General features: G+C 33.6%; 1 protein-coding gene across 1 annotated transcript; it reads right to left on the bottom strand.

The window, feature by feature from the left end:
* Positions 1 to 409: 409 nt before the first annotated feature.
* On the bottom strand, positions 410 to 27,927 carry LOC138329970 (uncharacterized). Its single transcript, XM_069277279.1, is given in 13 exon segments — positions 410 to 1,112; positions 1,703 to 1,768; positions 1,770 to 1,792; positions 4,721 to 4,797; positions 6,356 to 6,480; positions 6,718 to 7,478; positions 7,881 to 8,029; positions 8,314 to 8,430; positions 9,734 to 10,043; positions 10,580 to 10,767; positions 13,867 to 13,954; positions 24,782 to 24,985; positions 27,838 to 27,927. Coding segments are annotated over 13 exon segments (2,256 nt in total). The 5' UTR covers positions 27,878 to 27,927; the 3' UTR covers positions 410 to 1,004.

The raw sequence follows: 27,927 nt of genomic DNA on the forward strand, positions 1-27,927 counted from the left end.
GGAATATTATGATACCTTAAACAAGTGACAAACGATACATGTAGTAGCCATAATGGGGTTCGCTCCTGGGATACCTCAATACTTACTGGGGATGCCTCAAACAAGTTACTGGGGATTTAGATAGCTCCCAGTCCTGCTATTACCAAACGGTATTATCTCGGCAATCAAAATAGAAAACTGCTAAAAGGTCAAATGGTTCTCAAAACATTTAACATATCAAATAGAATAAGTCCGGTTTTATACATATAAGAATATCCATCCAAACCGGAAATTTTGGCGAGGATTTAAAACATGTGACGTCGTCTGCATGGATATGTACATGGCACCCTGAAAGCGATTGTTTATCATACTTGAAAATTGTCGCTTCAGATTTCCCTTTAAATGTAGTTTTCAAATGTTAATTTCAACAAATCTGTAATTTATGATACATTGTTGTCTTATTTATAAAATCGGAAGACGATCCAAACATACGGATACCGGCGCGGAATCCATGCAGTGTAAATGTTTGTATTAAGAATAAAAATGAAGCCGCGGATTTCTTCATTTTTTAAATTGTAAAATTAAATTTAAAAAAGGCGAGGAAGGAGAGAAAAATGCAATATTTTGTGATCCTGGAGTAGAATATCACTATCCTTCATATCCATATATGAAAGAGTATTATATGATGCTTGATGAATTGATTGCATAGTTCTTTTCACGGTATATTTCGGAATTGTTGTCAGAGGAGCAGAAATTTATCTTCTTCCATCACATTAGGCAACATTCACAAAACTACTGACTTCTACAACTGACAATTGTAATAATACGTTCGTTGTATTTGGGAACAAACACACCTACTATCAGTATTGCTATTGACTTATCATTACAGAAGTGTTTTGTTCAGCAACGAGTTATGACGATAAATCTAATAAATTATAGAATACGTAGTCATTTATAGACGACACGTTTAGTAAATAACTGTAATCAATGATATAAAAATTGGAACAATACTACTGAATCCCTAGTTAGACTTTAGGCCTCCACAATAAAGATTTAAAAGCTCGTTGTTTCTGACGAAGCTGTTCTTTAAGTTCTTCATACTCCGCTACTGTGTACTGTCTGGCAGATGTCGGCTGTAATATCAAGAAAACTTAATTATGCTGATGTATAACTTTGTAATTATCTGTCATATTAGTAACACAATTACCGTTTAAAGATGCTCCACCGCCGACAGAACATAAATGATATTCATCATTTGAACAATAATTGGTGTTCAATCATGCCTATATATATATGTCTAATTAACACAAAAAATAATATGAAATAATTTATTTTGCCTTTGGTGCAAGGGCAATCGGTACTTCATTTCATATAGGATATAGTGCCACGGAATTTTTTTGCGGGATGCAAATAATTATTTGTTATATTTGTTATATTTGTAATTTAAAATAAAATTAGAAGCTCAAACATTTCAATGGTGGTAATGGTGTTAAGTTAATAACTTTTGTAACTGAGGGAAAATACTAGATCGTCTGCTCCTGTTTTTGATAGTGGAAATAATACCATTTGTCAGCGATGGAGCATCTTTCATATTTCGCTATTTTATACATTAGAATGTAATCAATCTAATCAATACAGATAAAGTTACAAAGAATGTTATAAAATTACCAAAATGCATGATTATATCGTAATTTTTTTTTTCATAAATAATTATGTTATAGACCCTTCGTCGGCGGACGACCAGACTGACAGTGGGGGTGCGGCTAGACTTAGGCCTCGGTACCCTCGGGGCTTTTCCGGTTGGCACAGCAGACTGTAAAACAAGGTTTATGTGTTTGACTATAACTATATGATATTGAATATAAAAAATTAAATTCAATACATTTATACAAAAATTATATTTAAGTTCAGAGGATTTTGTCAATTATATATATGTAACGCAAAATTTGTCTATAGCACATAATAAATTTGATGCTAGTGTTCGTAAACTCAACCATTACTGACCTTTGTATTGATGTTCACATTTATATTTGTATTTACACCACAATGATCTAGATCATATACTTGAGAAAGTTTATAACACTGCTAAAAGACGTTGAAATTTACGTGAGGGGAAAATTTACGCTAATTACGCGAAGGTAGCTTTGATCGTGAAAATTTCTCCCGCGCGTAATAAATATTTGTATCTATGAACTTTGTTGTTAAAAGTCTAAAAGTGTATATATCTCGAAAATAACAACACTGCGAAAGGTTAATGCATGCAAATCGTGAAAATAACCACTCGCGGAAATATCTACGATTACAGTATTGACATAACCGGTTAGGAATCGGATATACAATACACTGGTTACTTATACTACTGTTTATGTATACAGAATGGTAACTAGAAAAGGAATGTTAGTATATGAGCTAACAAACTGTATATGTACACTACTTTAGTAGATACTACATCTGATTCTAGTGTTATAAGCAATCAAAAATAACACTTCGCAAGACTCAACATATCAACATTTCAGGTCATCTGAGACCGCCATCCGTCGTCCATCGTGTACGCGTAAAGTCTTAAAGAAAATTAATTTTACCTAAAATAATTTATATTGCCTTAATAAGCGATAAAGCGACTAACACCTTGGACCAAGAATGGGAAACATGTGGAAATGAAAAAGGTCCGTTATCAAAATCCAAGATGGCTTCCTGTTAGCTATCTTTATCAAATCATTCCAAAAATGCAATATGTTCATATAAGATCCAAGTAGAACATACAAAACAAAGTCTGAAAAAAAAGGAAATTAGTACCTTCTTGAGAAATAGTATTAACAAATTTTAAATGTCAAAATCAAATATGCCTGCATGTTGGTCATTTTGTTGACGGTTCGGTTAGAAAATGCAATATGCATAACAAGTGTCCGCGAGGAGTCTACATGAGAAATTCAATTTAAAACGTCGAAGCTGGCTGCCTGTCAATGCCTGTTAACCGATTGGTCCAAAAATGCAAGATGCTTAACTTGGGTGCAAAAGGAGTCTACATATAACGAATTAAGGCAAACACCCTTCGTACCTTCTACGAAAATAGCGGTAACAATCTCAAATTAAAACATCCAAAGCGGCTGTCTGTCTGCCTTCCAATGTTTTTACCGATCGGTCCCTTAATGTAATAAGCTTAACTGGGAAATCTACTAAGGAATCCATTCAGTACTTTCTGAGAAATATCGGTAACAAGAACTATCAACGGGCGATTAAACGAACGGACCACGGAGATAGGCGATTTGAATAATTAAAAATAAAATAATATTATGATTCTATGATTGAAATAATCTTCAGAGGATTACTCATTGTTCTGCTATTTTTTTAACTGAGGAAATTTAACTTTAATGAACTTTAAGTTCTTAAATGAAGAGGCCACACAATTACCTAAAGCGCCTTACCGGAATTACAAAACAAACATGCCAAGATAAAGGCAAGCCATGTTTCTGAGTAAAGATAATAAATTACCTAACTCACTCCTATAACTAAAGATTCACTTGGTAAAGCCATAGAATAGTGTGAGTTTAAAGGAGTGGTCATAGGTGTGTGAGTGAATGCACATAAACAGTTTGGAGTCGAGGATACAGGTGTGATAGATCAGAAAATGTGTTATATAGTATCAGGTCTACAAGTCTCAACAGCAGCCGGACGTTAACATAGTTTGAGCGGAAATGTTTAAATTTTCTTTTTATAAATAGAGAATCTTTCATCAGTGGCTACGTGATATAAAACTTAATATTTAAATAGTTCATTAATCTAAAATCAAAATATTTAACGAGTTGAATAAATTTCATAGATAACCACGATGTTAAGATCATATTCATAAAAAAAAAAAAAGTAGTATTTGTGGAAATAAAGAACTTTTAATTTCGTTTTATTATAAGAATGTCGAAAGAAGACTCGGATGTGACGTTTGAGTCTACTGTACGACGTCAGTTTTTGATTATGATATCATTATTACCTGTAACGTCACACTGGTGTTATTACACGCGTTTTTTACGACATTTGTGATTAAAATGTATATTAAGGTCATTGATGTTTATATCTTGAATCTTTTGAGTCGAATTTAGGATGTCACATGGTTTCATCCAGACCTTTCTTTTCACAAGTTCGTACATAAAGTATATTGCCAAGGTATAATGAAGGTAAAGTCACAAAACAACAGCATATATTAGCATTCTTTTGGCAACATGAAAATGTATTAATTTAAAAATGAATTATCAAAACAATCTACGAATCTGTCCTGTGATGGATCAACTATAGTCATAAAGACGTGTTAATGGGGATGTAACTAGAAATATATTATACACAATGACAGACACTATATCTGATGGTGTAAAATACACAAAAACTCCAATCGTGTAAGGAATTTTATTGACATGCATAGGCTTTGATAATGCATTTAAATACTTTTTTCGTGTATGTAACTTAAAAATTTCCATGTTGGTATTTATTCAAATAAATGGATTTCTTAAAAATCAAGCTTTAGTAGTGTAAAGTTAGAGTTGCGTGAAAACATAAATTCATACTAATGTGAGTTTTTGTTCTTTTAATTATTTGAACCGTATATAACTATTAAACAGTGACATGCCAAAATCTGGATGGCGCATAATTCACATTAATGGGATAATATTATGAAAACATAAGTAGTACATAAACGTCAGACTGCTGTCGGCGTGCTAACAAGGTTAAAACTAAAGAGGACAGAATGCCACACCTGCATCGGGATTCTTTTCGGACTCGTGCGGTGAGAACACGGTCACGTGAGGTGCACGAACGTCGCTGATTGGTGGACTGATGGGTAGAACAAATAACGTCATCATAATGTGAACTTAAAGTGAAAATCACAGAACAACAACAGCATGCCTCAATAAATCAACCCACTATAGACATTGTGAATACAACTAGTACGAACCAGATATATAGGTGTATATTACAATAGACAGGTAAAATTAAAATAATTACATTGGTGATGAAAATCTCCGACTTGTGATCTGAGATAGGGACATTTTCCCTGCAGGGATATAGAAGATGATCTTAAAATGATTCAAGGATATACAATTAAACATTTATAAACAATTATCTTATTATGGGAATAATGCAATTACTTACAACAACGATTTTAAAATGCGAAAAATAGTAAAAATATAACAAACAAAAAATAACAAAATGTGTACACAATAAGGTTCAGTACTAATGACAATTAGTATCTATAAACATTTTGTAAATCGACAAAGTATGGAGGGGGATCTGCAAAACAGGACATTTTGTTTCAGAGTAAATATTCAATTGTAATATGTTTGAAGTAAAGCATCATCGTCAATTCAATTCATCGCTGAGAATTCTGAAGAAGTATATGTACGATACATATAGGATAACAAATTAAGAATTCATCTCATATATAATTGCCATACAATTAGCATAATGCAGCCATTTCGTCTCTCAAAGACTCGAACCTTTCAGTGCATGATAAAAACATGCAATTGAAATGAGAAAAAAACAGATATCAAAAATCATCTTTTTGATATTTCTCACGGTAATAAGCTATTTGTAGTTTTTTTCCCTTCACGCATTCCTACACACTCGCCAACAACTATATAAATTCCACGAATCGACATGTCGTTCCAGCCTTCTAGCTCTCCGAGTATAACATTATGTTTGCCAAAACCAATCACCATATAAACACTGCAGTCACCTGATATTTCATCAAACGGTGTAAGCTTGATCGGAACATACATCGAATATCATAAAAATGTTATAAAACACTAAGAAATCTGCATTATAGATTCACAGACAAAATGCTTATATCTATATCGAAGGTTATATTTTTTGGAATGGCTAAAATCCTGAAGGGAACGTCACAAAGTGTAAGGAAAGCTAACTCGTACGAACGTATCACGAGTTTGAGTTAACACATGATCAGAAGGACATATTATTTGTAATTATTTTTCTTTTAACTTTTTATTCGCGAATTTGGATATTTAACAAAACCAATATATTGCATATGTTTAAAAAAATGGAGAGAAGGGGCTCAGAACTATTTTTGAATGATGATACTTCATTGGGATTTATTTTCAATTTCAAATGTATGCTTTTAATAACTTACACATTGTCGGTTTTTAAGCTAATCATGTGATTCGCCAAAACGAAACAAAATCATTAAATATCAACATATATAAAATAACTACAATACGTGTACATGTACAACTAAAATTTAAAAAAAAATATGATGGTTTCACATTAAGTTTTCATAATTTGAAACCATTAAATGTCCCATTTTACAGTACAGTAACTATACAATAATAAGTGCATAAAACGTCATGAATAATACCGTATTGATGTATACACTGACCTGTATATATGGGACGTATCCTTGTTCTGTGTTTGTTCATTCTTTAGATCCTGAATGAAGTTAGCCTTATGTCTAGTCTTCGGACGGAGATACACTTTCTTTCCAGGGAGCGGTTTTCTGCTGTCCTGCAAAGCAAAAATTAATAGTTTTTGTCAAAATATCCGACTTGATAGTCGTGTGATAACTTATTTCCCAATTGAAAAACACACATAAACTTGCTCATTTCTAATCTAAACTTATTTCTTCAAAAATAGTTTTATCGAAAATTAATATGTTCGCGGATGCAAAATCAATAAAGAATATCAATTTTGATGTCCATCATTTCAATTTTCGTTGTAAATGATAAACAAACATAATCTCACCTCTAACAAAAGTCTGTGCAACTTTACTGTTTTCTTGCACTGACGTTTGGAATCTTTAGAAGGCAGACTAGTGTGCCAAGCCTCGATGCGCTGTTCCAGGTTTGAAAGTGCGTCCTCGCTGGTTTCAAAGTCCCGGAAGTCATCCGGAGAGGCGTCACCGGATGCGACAACACGTTCCTGTGCGCTATCACATATCAGATGACTGCCTGACGTCAGTCCGAAACCTTCTTCATCAAAGTTATCCTGATAATTATCATCCTGCTCTAAAGGTGATAACTGTATTTGGGTGATCATACCAGAAGTATTAAGGTGTGACGCATTATCTGCCTTTTCTTTGGCAGTTTGACGTCCAAATCGCATTCGCTCGAGTTTTTTCTGTTTCTCCCTCATGCGTATAGAATAAAAGACGCTACCTGGCCCGTACATGTCAATGAATGGCCCGCGTCGGGCACCATCAGATGGCCAGTCTGCCGTCTTTTCTGAGATGTTTCGTTGCAGATAACGCTGTCGTTTTTGCCTCTCTTTTTCCTCGAGCTTGTACAAAAGATACCTGATAAAAGGAAGTTCGTTATCCTGTATCCATGACATACGTAGTTTGTACTTTTCCATTAAAAGCCTTTTCATCATTTCGATCACCTGGGGATTCCGTTTTTCGATTAGTCGATCATAGTTCTTCTGGTCGAGGACATACACCTCAGCCTCCTGTGTACAAATGACAGTTTGGGCGTAGGTTGGCAGACCAGTTATTAATTCCAGGTCACCTGTGGTAAATAACACATGTTTTTTCTTATTTCGTTGATGCAATCTTATTAGTCAAATAACATATAAAGCAGTTTGTAAGCAACAAGCACAAAGTCAAATGATTTATGAATATATTGATAGATCTCGTCAAGGTAGCGATATTTATACGAAGTTAAAATATGCATGCATGTGACTTGAACATTGGCCCTTTTATTATATTTTACTGTTTATTATTATTTTATACTATTATGATTGTATTATCTTTAATTTCTACCCCAATCATATGCCCTACAAAGCGTTATTTTAGTTATTCTGGCATAAAGTCACAAGTCATCTTTGCGCTTACCAATTCAGAAGGAATCAAAATTTAATTGTGCCAAACGAACGTTTACAGTTTAAATGTTTTAAGACAATCTTTATACCGATGATTTCCAAAGCTCCAATTAGGCATATTTCCACATGTCGATGTATATGTGGGGACTTCTTTCCGCTTTTTATGTCCTGTGTAGGAGATTTCTGTCGGGTCAAATATTTGTATTCGTCCGGTTTTGGAGATGGCATACTTAACTCTCTGAAAATCAACCAAAATGCAACCAACGAATTCGTTTCCTTGACGCACTTCAAACAACATGCATTCATTATCGGATTCGTACTAGTTACACTAAATTGGGAAGACACAATTATTGAAAATCATTGAGCTATATAATCTATACAATTCTGTTCATATGTTTATCTTTTTCAACTAAGAAAACAGTTTGATGACATATGAAAAAATGGATCCACCATTATCAATCTAAGTGATTTGTTTCAGCTAACGGACGAGTTAAAAACATTTTGTTATCGTTACGTAGATACCTGCGTAGTGATTCTCTAGCTTCCACTTTCTGTAAGTCCTGGATATCAGCCAGAGGGAAATAGCTCGGGTATTGTGTAGCATGCATCGAATTGTCTGCTATTATTCTAGCTTGACCACTTTAAAAAATCAATAAAAGATTGTGTTTTACAACAAAAATAATAAAGTCACAAAACTACACGGGAGAAAATCCCTATAAAACAGCATCACGTACCTTATTATTACAAAAAAGTAACATTACGGTCGTTATTTATGGAAATTATATAACTTAAAGCTGAGAATACAAGTTAAACGTATGCAATTAAGATTTAAAAAATAAGTACACTTGTATTTCAAGAATCGTTTATGAGACATCCCCCTGTCGAGGTCAGACATTTGTGTATCACCTGCTAATGCATAAACGAAGGGCTTACTTGTAAAAAATGTGTAGGCCTTGTTTTAGCAAGAAAACATGTCAAATCCTCTGTCATTTACATGTTTTACAAAATGAAATTTTCACACAAGTGAATTGAAATCCAAATAATAATCCGTCAACATATATCCACGTGTATTACGTGTATTATCATACCCGATGCACTCGACTGCCCACGTGCACGTGGCCACTTGTCCCGAACAAGTGACTATTGTACCAAAGGCATACACATGTGCATTTACGTGCAAAACCTAGTATATATTGAAGTTTTATTAGCTCGTAATTAACATTCTGGGATCTAGTTGAAAATATTACTTCAATGAACCTTGTCTGGTGAGTGCAGTGTTTATAATTAGTTTTGATAATATTATCTGCTATTAGAATTTCCGAGTTTGTTTACGTTATGATCAAAATGTATATTACACGTGTAAAGAAGGTATGTATTCAAACATTACTTTTTATTCAAATGTATAGATCTATATATGGTCCTTGGAAACTTTATTTGAGAAAATCTTCAACGTTCTAACCATTTTATTCTTATGGCACGGCCTCAGGTTACGTCTTGGGTATATTGCACAGTATATATAGGGCCGGTCAGGCGTTAGTTGTTACACCTTGAACAGCGAGCGTTCGAATGAATGCACGACTGCACTAACTTAGAAACGCAAGGGGTTGTCTCTTAAACAAATTTTGAAAAAAAATCATCTTAAATGCATATTTTTTAACTTGCATTGTCAGCTTTATGATAAGCAAAGTGTTTAAAAATGAGATGAAACTCACTCCTGAAACCGACAACAGGTCATAACAATAGAAAGAGGATTTACGTTTCCCAATATCAGGTACTAGAAGTACACTACGGAATCGATATTTGGCAGCTAAAATGTCTCGTATGGCTATTGTTATGTTATGAAAATTTACAATTTTAGAACTAAAACAACTTCCATTATATTGCTATTTTAGGGATGGAATATGTTATCACCAAGGTTTTGAACAAACACCTGGTAGATTACCTGAGGAGAAAACACAGTCCATCCACCTGTGTGCCTTGTCTTAGTATAGGGGCCTCAAAAGTTAATTTCTCCTTCCGTAGACTCATAGCCATCTGCTTTTTGTACTTTGGTTGCCAATTGGAAAACATAGGATTGCCTTCAACGAAAGCTTTCCTCTCTTCAAACTCTTTGGCTTGGAAATAGTGAAGTGACCGATCGTAGAGTTCTCGGTTAACTACGACAAGGTCCGTGGTCTCATCGGCAATAATCGTGGCATTCCGGACACAGTCGGCATTGATGAGAGCAAGTTCTCCAAAGCTTTTTCCAGGTTCTAGAAAGAAGAATTAAAAAAATTATCAAGACAAAAGAAACCGTACTGTGTATTCATAAATATGATTGGTAAGTACAAGTGTTATGATGTTACACATTAAATGTAATGATATCAACTTCATAATAATAAATCGCGTTTAAGAAATGAAATATTATTATTTATACAGTGTTTCATAAGATATATATTAAGATTTGTTTGAGTTGTCTAAACTCATTATGAAGAGTTACAAAGATCACATTATAACTAAACGTTTTAAAGATTTAACATTCAAAACCCACTAGAAAACATACTGAAGAAGTTACGTGTCATCTTATGTATTTTCCACAATGTTTTGATAGTTAGATAAGTTTATTTTTTCAAAGAATACATTCCTGTTATAAAGCCATGTTAACCATTGCATCTATCGTATTATTTATTGTGTAAAAGAAAAAAAAAACAAGGTATGTTTAGGTTTTTCACAATAATATTCACTAAAAAATTTACAATAGATCCCCTACATCCTAATCAACTTGACATACTAGGTGGTATTTACGTACCTATTTTACCAACGTAATTTCCGTATTTTGACCTGTCCAGTTTCTTCTCCTCGCCTTTCTTCTCCTCTTTCTGTTCTGCTGCTCCTCCTCCTTCTCCTCCACCACCGCTGTCCTCTGGATTGTCATCATCAGATCCAAACGTTGTGTTGATATGTATCGATACTAGTCCGTTAAGTATTATAAAGAAACTGAAATATATCACATGACGTATTTCGTTAATAACCAGTATATATCATATTTGCTGGTGACCTAATATCGTGAAGGACTCCTAATCGTGATTTTGAATGGTGCGACATACAAAATGTGATTTACGAGTTTCTTTGTGTTTAAAACGATGACATACACCAAAAATAATCATACAATATCTTCAATTTTAGAAGAATTTTCTATATTAAGCTTAAAATTTGCTAATTACAGTACCTGTTACTTTAAAACTCAGGGAGTATATAAGATATTGGTTTTATTCTAAGGCATCGTCCCTCTACGATGACATAGAAGAACATGCAAAAAAACGAAAGTAGGAAGGGAGATAATTCATTTTTAGTAACTTGACACAAACAAACGCTGGTCGGTATCACCTAAACGCTTTTACCCAGACGCCAAAATACAAGGTAGGCCACTATGTTGATTCTGTTTGTTATTTCATTGTTTACAGAATCAATCAGTACCGAACATAAACACCTTTATTTATTCGTTTAGAAATGTGAAAATTAATCGCTATTTTGAGAGAAATAATCCTTGAATTTTTTTCCCAGTAATCATAGTCTTACAATGTGACAAGATAACAAGGCACAACTTATTTCTTTTGCATGAATTTTTTTCATTGATTTTCAATTTAATTCATTTCATCACACATAACTTTGATATTTGTAATAAAATCATGATAATGGGTTCAGTAACTTAACGCGATCACGATATATTACAGTCGCTTTCAAACGGCCAAAACGGAATTCAATGTAAAATTTAATCGATAGTATTGTTATAAAACTGAATTGTTGTGAGGTAACGAAGTGTTTAGATCCCTAGAAATCGGACATTAACATTTAGAAAACGCATTGAGGAATGATTTTATGTGACCCCATGCAAAATAAAATCTGATCACCACTATGACACAATACTTAAGATTAAATAACACAATTAGGCATAAGACTTTTTTTAATCGTTCGTTTCTTTTCTTTTTGTTCATTTATACACAGGCCAGCATCTAAATAAATCCTTGTCTGAATCATTTACATGTATGGATACTTTTCGGGTCATTCTCAAGCTGCATAATTTACACAAACTCGGAGAACATTGCGAATACAGAAGTAAAGAGCAACACTTCAAAGCAAGATCAAATATCCAAAGACGTGGTTTAAAATAGTACGAAATTAAACAAATGATGACAGAATACGAGGATAATGGAACCAGCTTTCAAAAACATAATGGGCCTCCAACTTTTTCAAGAAACTTGTCAAATAAACCCTATGGTGATAGGATTTCAAAACTATTTTATAACTATGTTATTTAGATTTTACATAATAACGGATTTAAAATGCTTTGAGTACCATTTATGTTAAAAAATAAATTTAAGAGAAATTTGCCGCCCACCATAGAATTTGTTTTCTGTAATTTTCTATTTTTACATGTATTTTTTTTTCTTTATTGATAATATAAAGAAACCGCAAATGAATAAACAAATTGAAGGTGTATTTGCCATTTTGGGTATTTCATTATATGTACATACATGAAAAATAATAATTATTGGTTAGCATTAACATTTCTAAACGATAATTCAAAATGAAGAAATGTTTTGGCATTATTTGAGCGTTGACCAACCAAAGAAAAAGAATATTTATCAACTGTAAAAAAATGAAGAGGACTGCATGCTTTTTAGCGCTACATATTCTATGTATTTTACTTTTTTTCTTTGAATTTTCTAGATCCTGCTAACGTATCAGGTTTCAAAATGCAATATGAACAAAAAGAAATTATATGGAACCTACATATAAAATGTAAGACATACACATGTATCCTTTCAGTGAGAGTGACTAATGTTCGAGTTTTGAGTTTTTCCTGTTTCGGTTTAGCGTGTATGTTTTATACGATAGAGTAGTGATGGGAAGCTCAAAAACAAATAAACGCAATGAACAAATAATATGTCGACCGAAATCTAGAAAAAAATAACTTGAAACTCGAAAGTGTTAACTAAAAAAAGGAGAGTCGAAACTCGAGAGTTGACAAGAGGAATTCCTCCACCTCAGCACTTCACATCCCAAGATAGCTGCCTGTTGCCAAAATGTAATATGATTAACTAAGGCCTAAAGGAAGTCTACAAATTAAAGTTTCGAAAGGTACCTTTAGTGTTTGCTAAGTAAAAACGATAACAGTCTTCAGAAATCAAAATACAAGATAGCTAGATGCCGGTCATTTCATTGACCGATTGATTGTAAAATGCAATATTGATAGCTAAGAACTAAGAGGAGTTTACGTGTGGAATATGAGAAAGATCCCTCAATGCTTTCTAAGAGATATTTCTTTCATACCTACGGGTGTAATACTGGCTGATCTAGGGCAATACACTCATGCCGCCTGAGACTGTATTGCATGGCTACCCATGCAATACAGCCACTTGACGTCACCATGTCAACAACATTTCTATTTTTTCGGTAAAATTTTAACATTTTTTTTCACAAACTTGACTAGTTTTACTATAAAAGATACAAACAACGAAATCTGCGTTGAAAATATCACGTAAATTGACTTTCAGCAGTGAATTTTTTCGAATTTATTTTTAAATAGCGGGATATTATAGTTGTAAAATTGCAATAACATGTCAAGGTATGAAAGAAAAATACTCTTTCATAAGTGGATATGAAAGATAGGGATATTCTATCCTCGGGATCACAAAATGTTGCAAACTACATTTTGTGACCCTCAGGTAGAATATCCCTATCCTTCATATCCACATATGAAAGAGTCTTACATTATCACATCACTACAACAACCCACATTTCGAAGAATCCCACACTAAAATGTATTGTTAAAATTCAGTGGAGGACGCCATTTGGCCCGCCGTCACGTCATTATTCCTAGCGTCACTTTATCGTTTCTATCATGGCGTCGCAGTAGATTGCCTGACCAACATAACCAATGAAAATCGCTGAAGGTCATATTACACCAGCGACATATGCCAAACATTACACGGGCAAAGTCACTGGCTATCAGGGGGATTATATGATAAAATAATTAACCAATCATATGTCAATGTTATCTTGGGTTTAGAATTACTATGTCCGGGTACTTACCAATCCCCCTTATCACCTTGCTTTATGATCACTGTGTCCCGCTCCGCACACTCGAATATACAGTTCTTGACCATATCCTGGACCACTTCTGTAGAAAGATAAAACATAATGTTTCGGTTGCCGTGACGACGTAGTCGACAATGATACAAAAAAAACAAGGTTTTATGTTTTCGTTCGTTTGATATGTTTACAGGTTTATTTGGTTTGTATTATTTGTATGTTTCTAATGGATATATGCTTGGCATTGAGTGAAATGAATTAACGAAAATACTTCTTTTCTTGAATCCACGTGTTTATCAACCAGAAGTGTTACAAGTAAATATCCAAACTATGAACAGAATACGGACAGTAATTCCGGATACTTCTCTGGTGGTTACATAAACATATTATATATATATATTACATCTCCCGCTCAAAAAAATGAACCCCAGTGAATTTTAAATAACCACCAAAGACGTATTATCAGATATACAGTAACAAGATTGTGAATGATTTCGTTTGAATGGACATGTTTGAAATTAAAAAAAAGAAAATTTACCATGAAATCAAGTAAGCAATAGCACTGTTTATAATTAAATGATTGAAAGAAATAAAGGAAAATCCATTGTCACCTCCTGAAATGAGATTCGGTAGATTGTCATCAGTAATTCCGGATACTTCTCTGGTTGTCACATAAATACATATATACAACAGCCAGCCGGGGTCAATCGGACGTAAAGTTAAATAAACTCAAATCAAAATATGTATCGAGATATCCAATTGATGTCATTAGACACCGACTTTATTGAGTTTGTTATACCGCAAGATTAACGGCACAAATTATGGCATTAAAATCGTGGTATGAAACATCGTTAATAATTCGGTATAACAAATAAATGTACTTGCTACATTCTAATGCCATACTTGTGAATGTACTCTGTAACTCCAAAATATCTAGTAAACTGACGCACTCTGTAAACAATACATAGACGAGACATAGGGTGTTGGAGTCTTATTATATGAGACCACGATATCAGATTTAGGTTAATCTTCACTGTTAAAACGATAATTACATCATGATTATTGTTTGTCATTCCGATGGCTTTCATTTCAAGCTGTAGGTTTACACAAACATCATTATTTAAAACACAGCAAGGCTACCGTGTTACCTTGTGTATATTTACTTGGTTTAGGATTACCAGGGTTAATGAGCTTTAAACGCTTTAATGTATCAATCCACATTCACCACAGACTTACATTCATCTAAAACTATCTATATTTTCCAATATAAAAAATATTCAAAAATAATTATCTTAATATCTTAATAGAAAATCGACATTGTTTGTTAATTAGTTCTGTTAGATTGTAATGATGGAGAAACATCATGTGAGCCTGCGAACATCGACTATAAACGAAGTTTCATTATAAATCTATGTTTGTAGATTTGTGTAGGTGAAACGATTGATAATAGTAAACATGCCAATTCCTGTTTATTCTAAACAATTGGTTTGAATTCCATATAGATTCTAGTGTCAAATAATTAATGAATTGAAAGTTTAAAGGTAAATAATGAACCTTTAATTTATATCTCATAAATAAACGTAAGGGTTGTGATGGCCGCGCGTGAGTTCGAAGCCCGCGAAGGTCAGATATAAACTGCAGGTCGGATATTTATCTTCGAGTTCCTCGGCTTTCCTCCATCTCATAGACCTGTCAGGTTATCAAATGATCTTGGCTGTAAACACGATGTTAAACTAACATTAAATAAATATAATCTAACATAATATTTGATTTTTATTCGTTGAAGTAGAATATCAAACTAACTTCAAAATAGTTACAGTCAAAATTACAGCTTACCGTAAATTCACATACAGATGAAGATCGAGAATGTGATAGCTGTTACGCATCCATACCATTTTTGCGCCACCTTAATGCCTTTAATGAAAGCTATTGATATCATCAGTACGTTTTACACTCTGCTACTGTTTACAATATCGTATTTCACACAATAATCAAATAAGCATTAAAAGCAGAAAAGTACCGAAATTATCCTCAAGCAAAAAGACACATTTTCAAATTTACATATATTCCTTTCTTCACTTGATATATTTCCTGAGTTATGTAATTTACACAATTCCGTAATTGCAATTGTAAGATACATTACACGCACATCAAGTTATACCTCACATGCACTTCAAGTAATTAAACTCTATATCACTAACTTCGATTTACAATGAAATTAATTTTGAAAAAGAGATAGCTATATAGTTATCAATTTACTTCTAAACAATCAGATTAACGCAAAGCTCATTTCCTATGCAACCCAGAACAAATGCAATGAAAAAGAAATATGCATTTGTATATCAAAATAAAAATAATAAGAGGTAGTGAAAGGACTAATGTTTCTAGATGGCAGACATGGCAGACAGAACAGCTGACCATTCCATATTCTAAACTGGTTAAAATATCTTTGTTTGTTTGTTTGTCTTTCTTTTGTTTTAAAGTTATTTTTGCCATAATTGTCATACTCGCTAATCAAGAAGTGCTTTTATTATTTTATTCAACAATTCTGTGTTGTACCTATTGTTTATGAGGCATAATAAATGTTTGTCTGTGTATTTGGATAAATTTCACAATTTAATTCACCAAACATGAAGAAAAAAAACAGAAAAAATAGCATGTCAAATTCTTTGCACATTCAATGCAAATAATAATTTTAAATTGCACTCGATTAACTTGCTTCACGCATAATCACATTGGCCTATCCCATGTTTACACAATCATATTGGACTATCCCATGTTTACACAATCACATTGGACTATCCCATGTTTACACAATCATATTGGACTATCCCATGTTTACACAATCACATTAGACTATTCCATGTTTACACACTCGTAGTGGACTATCCCATGTTTATACATTCACATTGGACTATCCCATGTTTACACAATCACATGGGACTACCCCATGCTGACACAAACACATTTGACTGTCCCATGTTTACACAATCACATTGGACTGTCCCATGTTTACACAATCACATTGGACTGTCCCATGTTTACACAATCATATTGGACTATCCCATGTTTACACAATCACACTGGACTATCCCATGTTTACACAATCATATTGGACTATCCCATGTTTACACAATCACATTGGACTATCCCATGTTTACACAATCACATTGTACAATTCCATGTTTACACAATCACACTGGACTATCCCATGTTTACACAATCACATTGGACTGCCCCATGTTTACACAAACACATTGGACTATCCCATGTTTACACAATCACACTGGTCTGCCCCATGTTTACACAATCACATTGGACTATCCCATGTTTACACAATCACACTGGACTACCCCATGTTTACACAATCACAATTGACTATCCCATGTTTACACAATCACATTCGACTATCCCATGTTTACACAATCACAATTGACTATTCCATGTTTACACAATCACACTGGACTATCCCATATTTACACAATCACATTGGACTGTCCCATGTTTACACAAACACATTGGACTATCCCATGTTCACACAATCAGATTGGACTATCCTATGTTTACACAATCACATTCGACTATCCCATGTTTACACAATCACATTTGACTATTCCATGTTTACACAATCACATTGGACTATCCCATGTTTACACAATCACATTCGACTATCCCATATTTACACAATCACATTTGACTATTCCATGTTTACACAATCACATTGGACTATCCCATGTTTACACAATCACATTCGTATATCCCATGTTTACACAATCACATTCGACTATTCCATGTTTACACAATCACATTTGACTATTCCATGTTTACACAATCACACTGGACTATCCCATGTTTACACAATCACATTCGACTATTCCATGTTTACACAATCACATTTGACTATTCCATGTTTACACAATCACATTCGACTATTCCATGTTTACACAAACACATTGGACTATCCCATGTTTACACAATCACATTCGACTATTCCATGTTTATACAATCACATTTGACTATTCCATGTTTACACAATCACACTGGACTATCCCATGTTTACACAATCACATTCGACTATTCCATGTTTACACAATCACAATTGACTATTCCATGCTTACACAATCACATTCGACTATCCCATCTTTACACAATCACATTCGACTATCCCATGTTTACACAATCACATTCGACTATCCTATGTTTACACAATCACATTTGACTATTCTATGTTTACACAATCACACTGGACTATCCCATGTTTACACAGTCGTAGTGGACTATCTCATGTTTACACAATCACACTGGACTATCCCATGTTTACACAATCACATTCGACTATCCCATGTTTACACAATCACATTCGACTATCCCATGTTTACACAATCACATTCGACTATCCCATGTTTACACAATCACATTCGACTATCCCATGTTTACACAATCACATTTGACTATTCCATGTTTACACAATCATACTGGACTATCCCATGTTTACACAATCACATTGGACTATCCCATGTTTACACAATCACATTGGAGTGTCCCATGTTTACATAATCACATTGGATTATCCCATGTTTACACAAGCACACTGGACTATCCCATGTTTTCATAATCACATTTGACTATCCCATGTTTACACACTCACACTGGACTATCCCATGTTTACATAATCACAATGGACTATCCCATGTTTACACAATCACACTGGACTATCCCATGTTTACATAATCACATTGGACTATCCCATGTTTACACACTCACACTGGACTATCCCATGTTTACACAATCACATTGGACTATCCCATGTTTACACAATCACATTGTTCTATCCCATGTTTACACACTCACACTGGACTATCCCATGTTTACACAATCACACTGGACTATCCCATGTTTACACAATCACATTTGACTATTCCATGTTTACACAATCACAATTGACTATTCCACGTTTATAAGTATATGTATACTTGCCTCCTAATGGGATTATAGTAACGCGTCTGGCTCCAGGAGTATGCACAACACGTCTGAGGTCTTTAACCTCTTAAGTGGCCAGCTTACGTACAGATCCAATGTTATTAGCACAATACACTGATGTGATAATTTAAGTGGACACTCCTACGTCATAAGAACATAAGTCCAGGATTAAAGACTGACCAAAAGTCAAGAGTCCATTATGTTATTTCTTCTTGGTTCAGAAGCACGCGTAATGCAATTGCTTGCTATATAAAGGTCATGCTGTAAGATTTTGGGGATTAGAATGGAAATCTTGACGCATGTACGATGTTAATATATCTTTATCTCTAAAAATGTAATTATCATTATTATTCTCTTTATTTCCTCCATTTTGAAGATTGCAGAAAAATAAATCATAAATGTGATAAAATATCTTACATGGCATAAATTGTACAAAAATTATTTGAGTACATGTACGTGTACATACAACTATTTTATTATTATTTATAAGTACATTATAGTGAAAAATAATTAAGAGAAAAGAAAACAACAGCAATAATAATAATAAATAAATAAAAAAATACAGATTTTTTTAAACACTTCAGTATGTATACATACAACATGAACCCAATCAGTTGACTCTGGTACACATTGTTAATGTATCTTTATCTACAACAATGGATTAACATAATACATTTCTAATTTTCTATAAGTGCTACGTCATTATGCATGTTTCAACTGATGTTATATCATTAGAACGCATATTTACGTCTTATCATGCATGTATACAGATGTAAAAGAGCATTCGGATACTAATTTTCTATTTAATAATTGACTCCATTATAAGTTTTCTAAAAAGCGAAATTATTTTTATTTTTGTGTGTTAAGAAAGAAAAAATATATTAATATAATTTATTATTTAAATAATAATTTATATTTATATAATTAATATTCGAATTAATGACGTTCGTTGAATGTGTGTATGTTTAATTATTGGATATGATTTTAATATAACAGAGTCTATCAGCAGATCATGTAGTTCATCCTTGTAGAGTACCTGGCTAGTGTTCGGAGATCCTGGGTTTTTTACAGGTGCCTGGTCTATACATTTTCTCCCCTTCTGTCACAGGCTGACACCTATCTTAATACCCGTAACAAGGGTATAGAGTCTGGTGCAATCTGATTTTTAAACCACATTTCCAAAACTCTTACGCTTCGTATATAGCGATATAATCTCGCGTGTCTTCGGGGACGAACAACTTTTGACCTCTTACACGCCAGAAAACGTTATGTGTGGGGTAATCTAGATGTTTTTAACATCTTGGTTTTGTGGCATAGTTGTAGTATTTAAACTCAACTTTTCTTTATTTTACAAAATGACTCCTTTGTTTGATACGTGTAATGCTATGCCTTAGTCAGTATGGCATTTTGTTTGCTTGTCTATGATATCTATAATGTAACATTAAATGTCATCATCCGATGGCCATTTCACATCAAGATATTTTTGTTGTTTTTGTGACAAAATGGAGAATGGATAAAACATTATGGTAACGTGTTGGTGACTAAACCGTATATCTATCGTTATTTTATCATATTGATTATGGATGAGGATTGGCTTAGCATTGGATCGCTGAGTGCAGTGTTATCAGATATATCATTATGGATTGATGTTAATCCTTTAAATACGAAATGGTATAGAACACCGGGTAAACGACTTTATCGCAGCGGTAAGCGCGATTAGGCCTGAAAGTTGTTGAATTGCTGATGAATGGGCGCAACGCCTCAATGCCGATGTGTTAGCTCCAAATGTGTTCAGGTAAACAAGATGGTGGCTATATTCCCTACCTGAACATCAATCAACTACAAATAAATAAATGCTAATTTGCATTATTTTTGGTATTTAAAAGCCATCGCCCGTTTATGTCTGTGTGAATGAACAGGTATACTATTGTGCTATTTTGATTTCAGTTACTGGACAATGGTACCCCGTGAAATACGTGAAATAGACCTTTGAGAACGATGGTGGGTAATTAGCCTCCCCATGGCTCGGTAGGTAGGTAGTTTCTCTGTTTATATCAACGTTCAATGGTGTGCCACAGCGGCTTAGCAGATAAAATGGCAACTACACAGTAGCAATAGTCACGAATCGATATATACACAAATGGAAATAGTTCACAATTTTATAGTAACAGGTAGGACGTCAGAAATGGTCGAATTTAAATAATGTCTTTATAAGCATACACAATCTTACATTATATGATGACCATTTCAACTTTGATAGTTTAGATGTTACAGTGATTATAGCCAAAACTAAATATTGAGTATTTGTAAGAAAATAATGTGATGTGTAACTCGTTCAATAGGTAATTCACGTCCAAAACAAAAGATTAATACAGTCGAAACTCGTTATCTCGAAATTCAACGGACCAACGAAAATAAATCGACTCATTCGGAATTTGACTCAAACGTAATGTCATTAGGTTTGATCAGAACGTGGTTTTCAACAGTCCTTATCTTATGACTATTACAGCCGGGTACTGTACATGCCTATTACCGTGAACAGCATGGAATCGTGATTTTCCAGCTTATAAGGTTTGTATTAAATCATTTTGGTTATATGTTTTCAGACGTTTTTGGATATTTTTTAAAACATAAAAAGCTTGAATGTGCCAGTTTGTATCAAGATGTAAAGAGATCGTTAATTACGAAAATTTTCTAGAGCGAGACGGCAGTATTTGTCACATGAGATATCTTCATTTACAAATGTACCAAGCACTTCAATGTGAATTTAGTGGGATTTTTTTTTTAATTTCTTTTACGAAATAATGTACTTTTTCTCTACGAACAAACTCTTTAAAAAAGACCATCGAAATATTTTCTATACATAAAACTTGTGTCATGTGATTTATTCTATTAAGTTATTATCTCATTGTCAGATTATAAGTACAATGCAATGCATATATCACAATGTTTTCGGTGTACATACTGTTTGTTTAACATATTATCAATGTCCTTCTACGGCATTCTAAACATTTTGTGACTTTTCGTATGTTATTAGGATATGACTTCGAAGGACAATTATTGAAGGGATTTTCGGAAAGACAATAAAACCCAATGACTGAGGTCCTTGTAATCATATCGATCATAGCAGTCATGAATGAATATCTGAGATTACACACCTGTCGTGATATAATCACAACACCAATTAATGTCGTTATACCGGAAGTTACTTTCCGAGGTTTGATGATACTAAACACCGTGGACCGGAAGTACCGCCATTATCGCCGAGATAATGGCTTATATTACGTTCCGTGTAATTACTGTCAATGTTCGTATCTTTTAAAACGCATATAATTTAGCATTGGTAGCCAAGACGTAAATTGTGCATGATTAAAAGTATCCAATTATATCTAAAAATTAATTTGCAAGAGTTTATGTTTGATGAATGCCATATGCATATCTAAGAAATAATGATGAAACAAACGGATTTTTCTCTGCTTTGAATGACTGTTGGTCAAAGGAACACCATTCAGAAAGTCATTAGATCCTATGATGAAAAGGAACCCCATCCATACTCTCTTTCAACTATGTTATTCGCGTTTCCTCAGTTTGTTCGGTGTAACATTAATAGTGTTCTGATTTCAGGACAACATCAGACTAGCTAAAGCTGTGACAATCTCGCGTGAATGATCTCAGGCTTATTAGCTTAAAACAGCTCTACCTGACGAGTACTCGGTATATATCTGGCGGCATAATTCATAAGTTCATACTTACTGACAACATACCATTTTTTGTAATAAATACTCTGCATAAGTGCTTAACAAGCTGGTAAAAACAATACTCTGACTGATATATGGAAAAACAATAATAGCTATGTTGATATTTGTCGTAAACAACCGACGTGGTTATAACACAATTTTAATATTTGCATGAAAATGTTCAGTTTATTCCTCGATATTAGGTCAATAGATAACATCATTAAAAAGGATTGGGTTTTTTCCTATCAAAACAGAACCAGGGCATTTTGGCATATTTCTTACATTTCTTAATAGAACACCATCGTGTAACAATAAATATCAGAAGGAACACGAAACATACAAATGCGGAATGACAGAACGTACATGTATACTGAAATGGGGAATGAAAACGGAACATAAAAAAAAGAAACATATGAGATAAAGTTCAATATTTGCTTTTTTTCTTAGCTTGGCAATCTCTGCATATAACCCTTTTATTATGTTGGTAACTAAAGGATAATTAAATCTTACGATCAGGCTATCTTTCACTACACAAGCCCACAAATAATGAATTGGTTTCCTACAGAACATTTGAAATTGCTAAACAATATTATCATATCATTGTTAAAATTCCATATTCTTTCCAACCAAATAATTTAGCTTCCCCGTAGCCCACTTAGCTTTTTCGGAAGCTTCATATAATACTTATATAAAATATTGCGACAGACACTACTTCCGGTGTTTGAACATCCATTCCCATTTACAACAGGGACCGCTAAAACCTCAGAATTATCATCTAATTTTCAGTTCATTGCTTTTATGTGATTTATTTTTTAATGATTTTAAACCTTCGATATTTTACGCAAGCAATTTTCACCTAATTAAACAATATCCTAGCGGAATATCGTAGCATGTCGGAAACCATTCATGAATTTAAAAAAAAACCCACCGCAGCTTCCACTGTAGGGTCATCCAAATTGATGCAATTTTCGAAAAATGAACCTACCTTAAGGGCAAATACGACATGTACTCAAAACCGCGTCTTAAAATATTTTAGAATGGCGATAGAATGTTATTTTTCATCAATCATCTGGAGATTATATCATGAATTTAGCCGTTTTAAAACATGTGCAAAACTTTAAACGCATGGACTAATCTCCTACGATTATACTGGAAATTAAATCATGCATTTTCACATTAGTTACAGAAACGGACGACAGATATGATTGTTTTTATTGAAACTAACTGTTATTTATTTTGACACCTATAAATATTTCTAGATCACCTTTAACCGATATTAATTTAAATCACTGTAAATGAAACATTTCAAAACAATTTCTGAAACTGATCGATCGCAAAATACAAGTATGCCTAACAGCGCTTATGTTGGATCGATAAACAAATATGTAGGTGTGAATTTAAAACGACAGTTCCAATTAATGGACGACCCTTTTGTTGCCATTCTAGCATGTTATTTTAACTAGAGAATTGATTTTCTGAGCTTTATTAGCGTTATTATTAGTTATTCAAATTAATATAATTCATTATTTAATTAAGTCCTTTGATGTTTTCTGCATCTGTATTGTGAATAAAACAGTCCCTTTTCCAGCTTTACGTTCCCTTTGATTATAATTGGTTTTGTTTGTGCAGAAGATATTACATGACTGAATATGCAGTTGTAATAAGTGTTTGCTTGAACTTGTGACCGAACTCGTTTATTTGGATATTTGATAATGTGATATGTGTTTCATTCTGGTGTGTGTTTGTGTTGTTGTTGTTTTTTTTTTGTTTTTTTTTTTTTTTTTTTTTTTTTTTTTTTTTTGGGGGGGGGTTCTGTTTAAATCGAGTTAATATCCCAAAATTTAGATAACTGCGAACAAACTTGTATGAATTGTAAGGAATTATAGCATATAAATTGTAAGTCTCAAGTTTAAAAGATGGGTCGGGAAATGTTTGCAAAATTTAGGAAGTATACAGAATAATATTTATGACGTGATATGTTTATCGTAGTTTTGTCACAGTTGACCTCCACCTGACCCATTCATAGGAGTGTCAGAATCAATATCCAAATAAAAAGCTTCCGAGGACCGAAGTCGCAACAGGCGCTAATGTAAGACACGCCTGGCACTGAAGTAGCACAGCAGTTTATAAACAGTATATCTTAAAAAAAAATTACATTTTAGCGATCCGTAAAAAAAGTGAGTTTAAAAAGGTCTTACCGTTTTTCAGCGGTTTAAATAAGTCCGATTTCTTCCGGAACCATGGTAATATTCTTCCTATTTCCGTTTCCGTTCGGTCCACAGGATCCTTCTTGATTATTGAAATCACCTGATCGTATATGTGGGAGGCCAAATCTCCGGATGGCATCTTGGAAGTAGTGTTAGTTTGAATAGCACTGTCTGGAAGATGGGATATATCCACCCCTAAAAATAAAAAGGACTTTCTCATTTTTTATCGGATTTGAAAAAGAGCTACGTTTAATGAAATCTCGGAAGAATATGTCCACATTGTTGATGTTCAATTAATTCAGGCGACATCTATGTCGAGCATCGAAACAGTAGTTTTACAATCACACTGTAATGTTAGTGTCAAAATATGTTTGAGGGTCAAGGTGAACAGTGCACGCCTGCATTGGTAGACAAACGGATGCAACACAAGTGTTGGATTGAAAATAAAATCGGCGTATTTCCAAAACGAAGGATTTGTTTTGTTAATGTGACGGACGGCAGTGTAATGAAATATTCATTAGGCCATATAGTTCTGTTGTTACATTCCTCTCGATACCAATTTGTCACAATGCTTCACACAATGTTGGACCACTCTGCATACCAGTTGCGATAAACACACGACTGCCATTTCTCGGTTTTGGTGGTTAAGAGATAGTAATTCACACAGGTACATCAACCTAACCACCTTGCCACAATTTAGTAGTCAATCGGAAAAACCCATTATCTTCTTTCATTAGTTATATCATGTAAAATGATAGGATAATTGCTTTTTAAAATTCACTATCCACACAAAGAAAATCAACATTCAAGTTCCATACACTTAATTTGATACATATGTATGAAGACAGCCGGATACCGTGTTTGGTCAGATATTGTTATATATGCAAAGTTCTTGAAAGAATGCAAAAAAGCTATTTTATATAAAAATCTAATTTCAGATGCATCCATCGGGAATTTAAAACGTATTAAGTAATTTGTCATGATTAAATTGAGATGTGTTACATATTATAATTTCAAATCCATTAAATGACAATATACAGGATTTTAAATGAGTGCTTATTTCAGATGAACTTTTATAAAACGAGTCTAAATAGTTTTCAGTTATTCATTTTATTTTATTATTGTGAGCCTTGACGAAATAGTTTTATGAAATTATTAATGCAGCCTATATTTCGAACAATCTCAACTCAACATACAAAATGTAGCTTGCAAAATCTGTTGGACACCGCCAATTCGTTAAACGACGTCACGTTATTTTTACTGACGTCAAGTCATAACGTCACAATGAATTTCCAGTCAACTTAAAAACGACCGAGGAGGCTACATTACACTAGTCACATGTGTAAACCTATTACAAGTGTGAATCACTTGATGTAACGCATTTTTTTTATACATGACTTTTTTTGGGTTTTTTCATGACTAACAAATAGCAAAAGGTGCTGTAGAACAGTTCTAGAAAACATTGAATTCACTTGCCACCGAGACATATTATACCGTCATCATACTGTATAGTTGCCTTTGTTATTAGCTAGTTTAAGTTCGGTTTATTCATTGTAATTATAATGTCTATTAACTTCCTAACAAGCTGTTGCAATGAATATTATGCTTGCAAATTAAGACCAAAGGGCGAAAATTTTCTTCTCGCGAAATTAACCAACCATACAGTAAATGTTTAAATTGTCATTTACCCAAATAATAGTATTATATCAAGGTTATACATAACCAGCGCTTTAATACGATATTACAGATATGTTGTGGTGTCAAACTATTGATAAATAAACACTTGGTTCAAACTAAGTGAAATAAACTTCTTCCATGGTCTTATTCCCTTCAGTTATGCATTTATTAGCAAAGAATGTGGATTTGGGTTTTGTTAGTTAAACGTCCTATTAACAGCCAGGGTCATGAAAGGACGTGCCATGTTTGTTGGTGGAGGAAAACCGGAATACCGTAGAAAAACCACCGACCAGTGACCAGTACCTGACAACTGCCCCACATGGGATTCGAACTCGAATTGGGGTAATATGTCGAGATATCCACTCAGCCACCGAGGCTCCAATAGAATATTGGTTAAAAAACTGGGGAAAATGTTCAAGGAGAAAATGCCTAATTGAAAAGATAGTTGATAAAACAAAAGGAATAAAAATGGGTAACATTATAATGCAAAGACTCGTGAAATGAACTTAATCGTAAAGAAATCATGAGAGATATTTCAGAAGAAAAGAAGCGGCGGTAAAATGTATAGTAAAATATGTCATCAGTAAAATACTTTTATTTCCTAACCTCATGCCTGTCTAGGACGAAAAACCTGTGCATAGTTAATGTTTATTGCACAAACGTCTGGCTAAGAAAGCTGTATTGTGACGTCACAATGATTATATTACTTAGTAGATTATGACGTGATTAAAATGACGGACTCCAATGCCCACCTGGGAGCAGAGTAGTTTCATTAATACTGAATCAACACATTCATCTTGACCGAATCTAATTAAAAATTTTTAGTTATCAAAGTCAATGAATCCTTTCCATGATTAACGCTAAAAACATAAAGTACCAAAAACGTGTGCCTACGCAACATTCACGTGTCTCAGAAATCGATAATTAGTGGATACGCATTGTCATTAATGTTATGTTTAAAATTTCAACTAATTTTAAATGTCGTTAATATATAAAGGCGGTGGACTATCTGTAGAATCTGGAAAACAGCAACACTTTTCTCCTCATTAATCATGGCCAGACAAAGGGGTGATTATCAATGTCATTGTTTTACCCGTGTTAGACTGTTTGTACATCAACACACGTGGTTACTAGCAATACCTGTATCCAGTTGTTCAAACGATAAGCGAATTCATCAGTCCTAGATGTAATCAGCAGAGCAATTTCCCTTCCATTGGTTCGTTTACCTATCATCTATAAACTAACGAACTCCATGTATCTAATAAAATAGTATTGATATTTTACAGACTGTGCAGTAAGCATGCTATATTGATAAGGAGTGAATGGTGGAGTAAAGAGAAAGGTGTGTATTATAACATTGGATATACAACCTTCGTTCGGAGCGGATCTCGATGAGTTCTGTACAGACATCCTAACAATATCGGTTGTTGTTCCAGCCTCCTATATATATGATATCAGTA

This window comes from Argopecten irradians, chromosome 8, assembly GCF_041381155.1.
Source record: "Argopecten irradians isolate NY chromosome 8, Ai_NY, whole genome shotgun sequence".
NCBI lineage: Eukaryota > Metazoa > Mollusca > Bivalvia > Pectinida > Pectinidae > Argopecten > Argopecten irradians.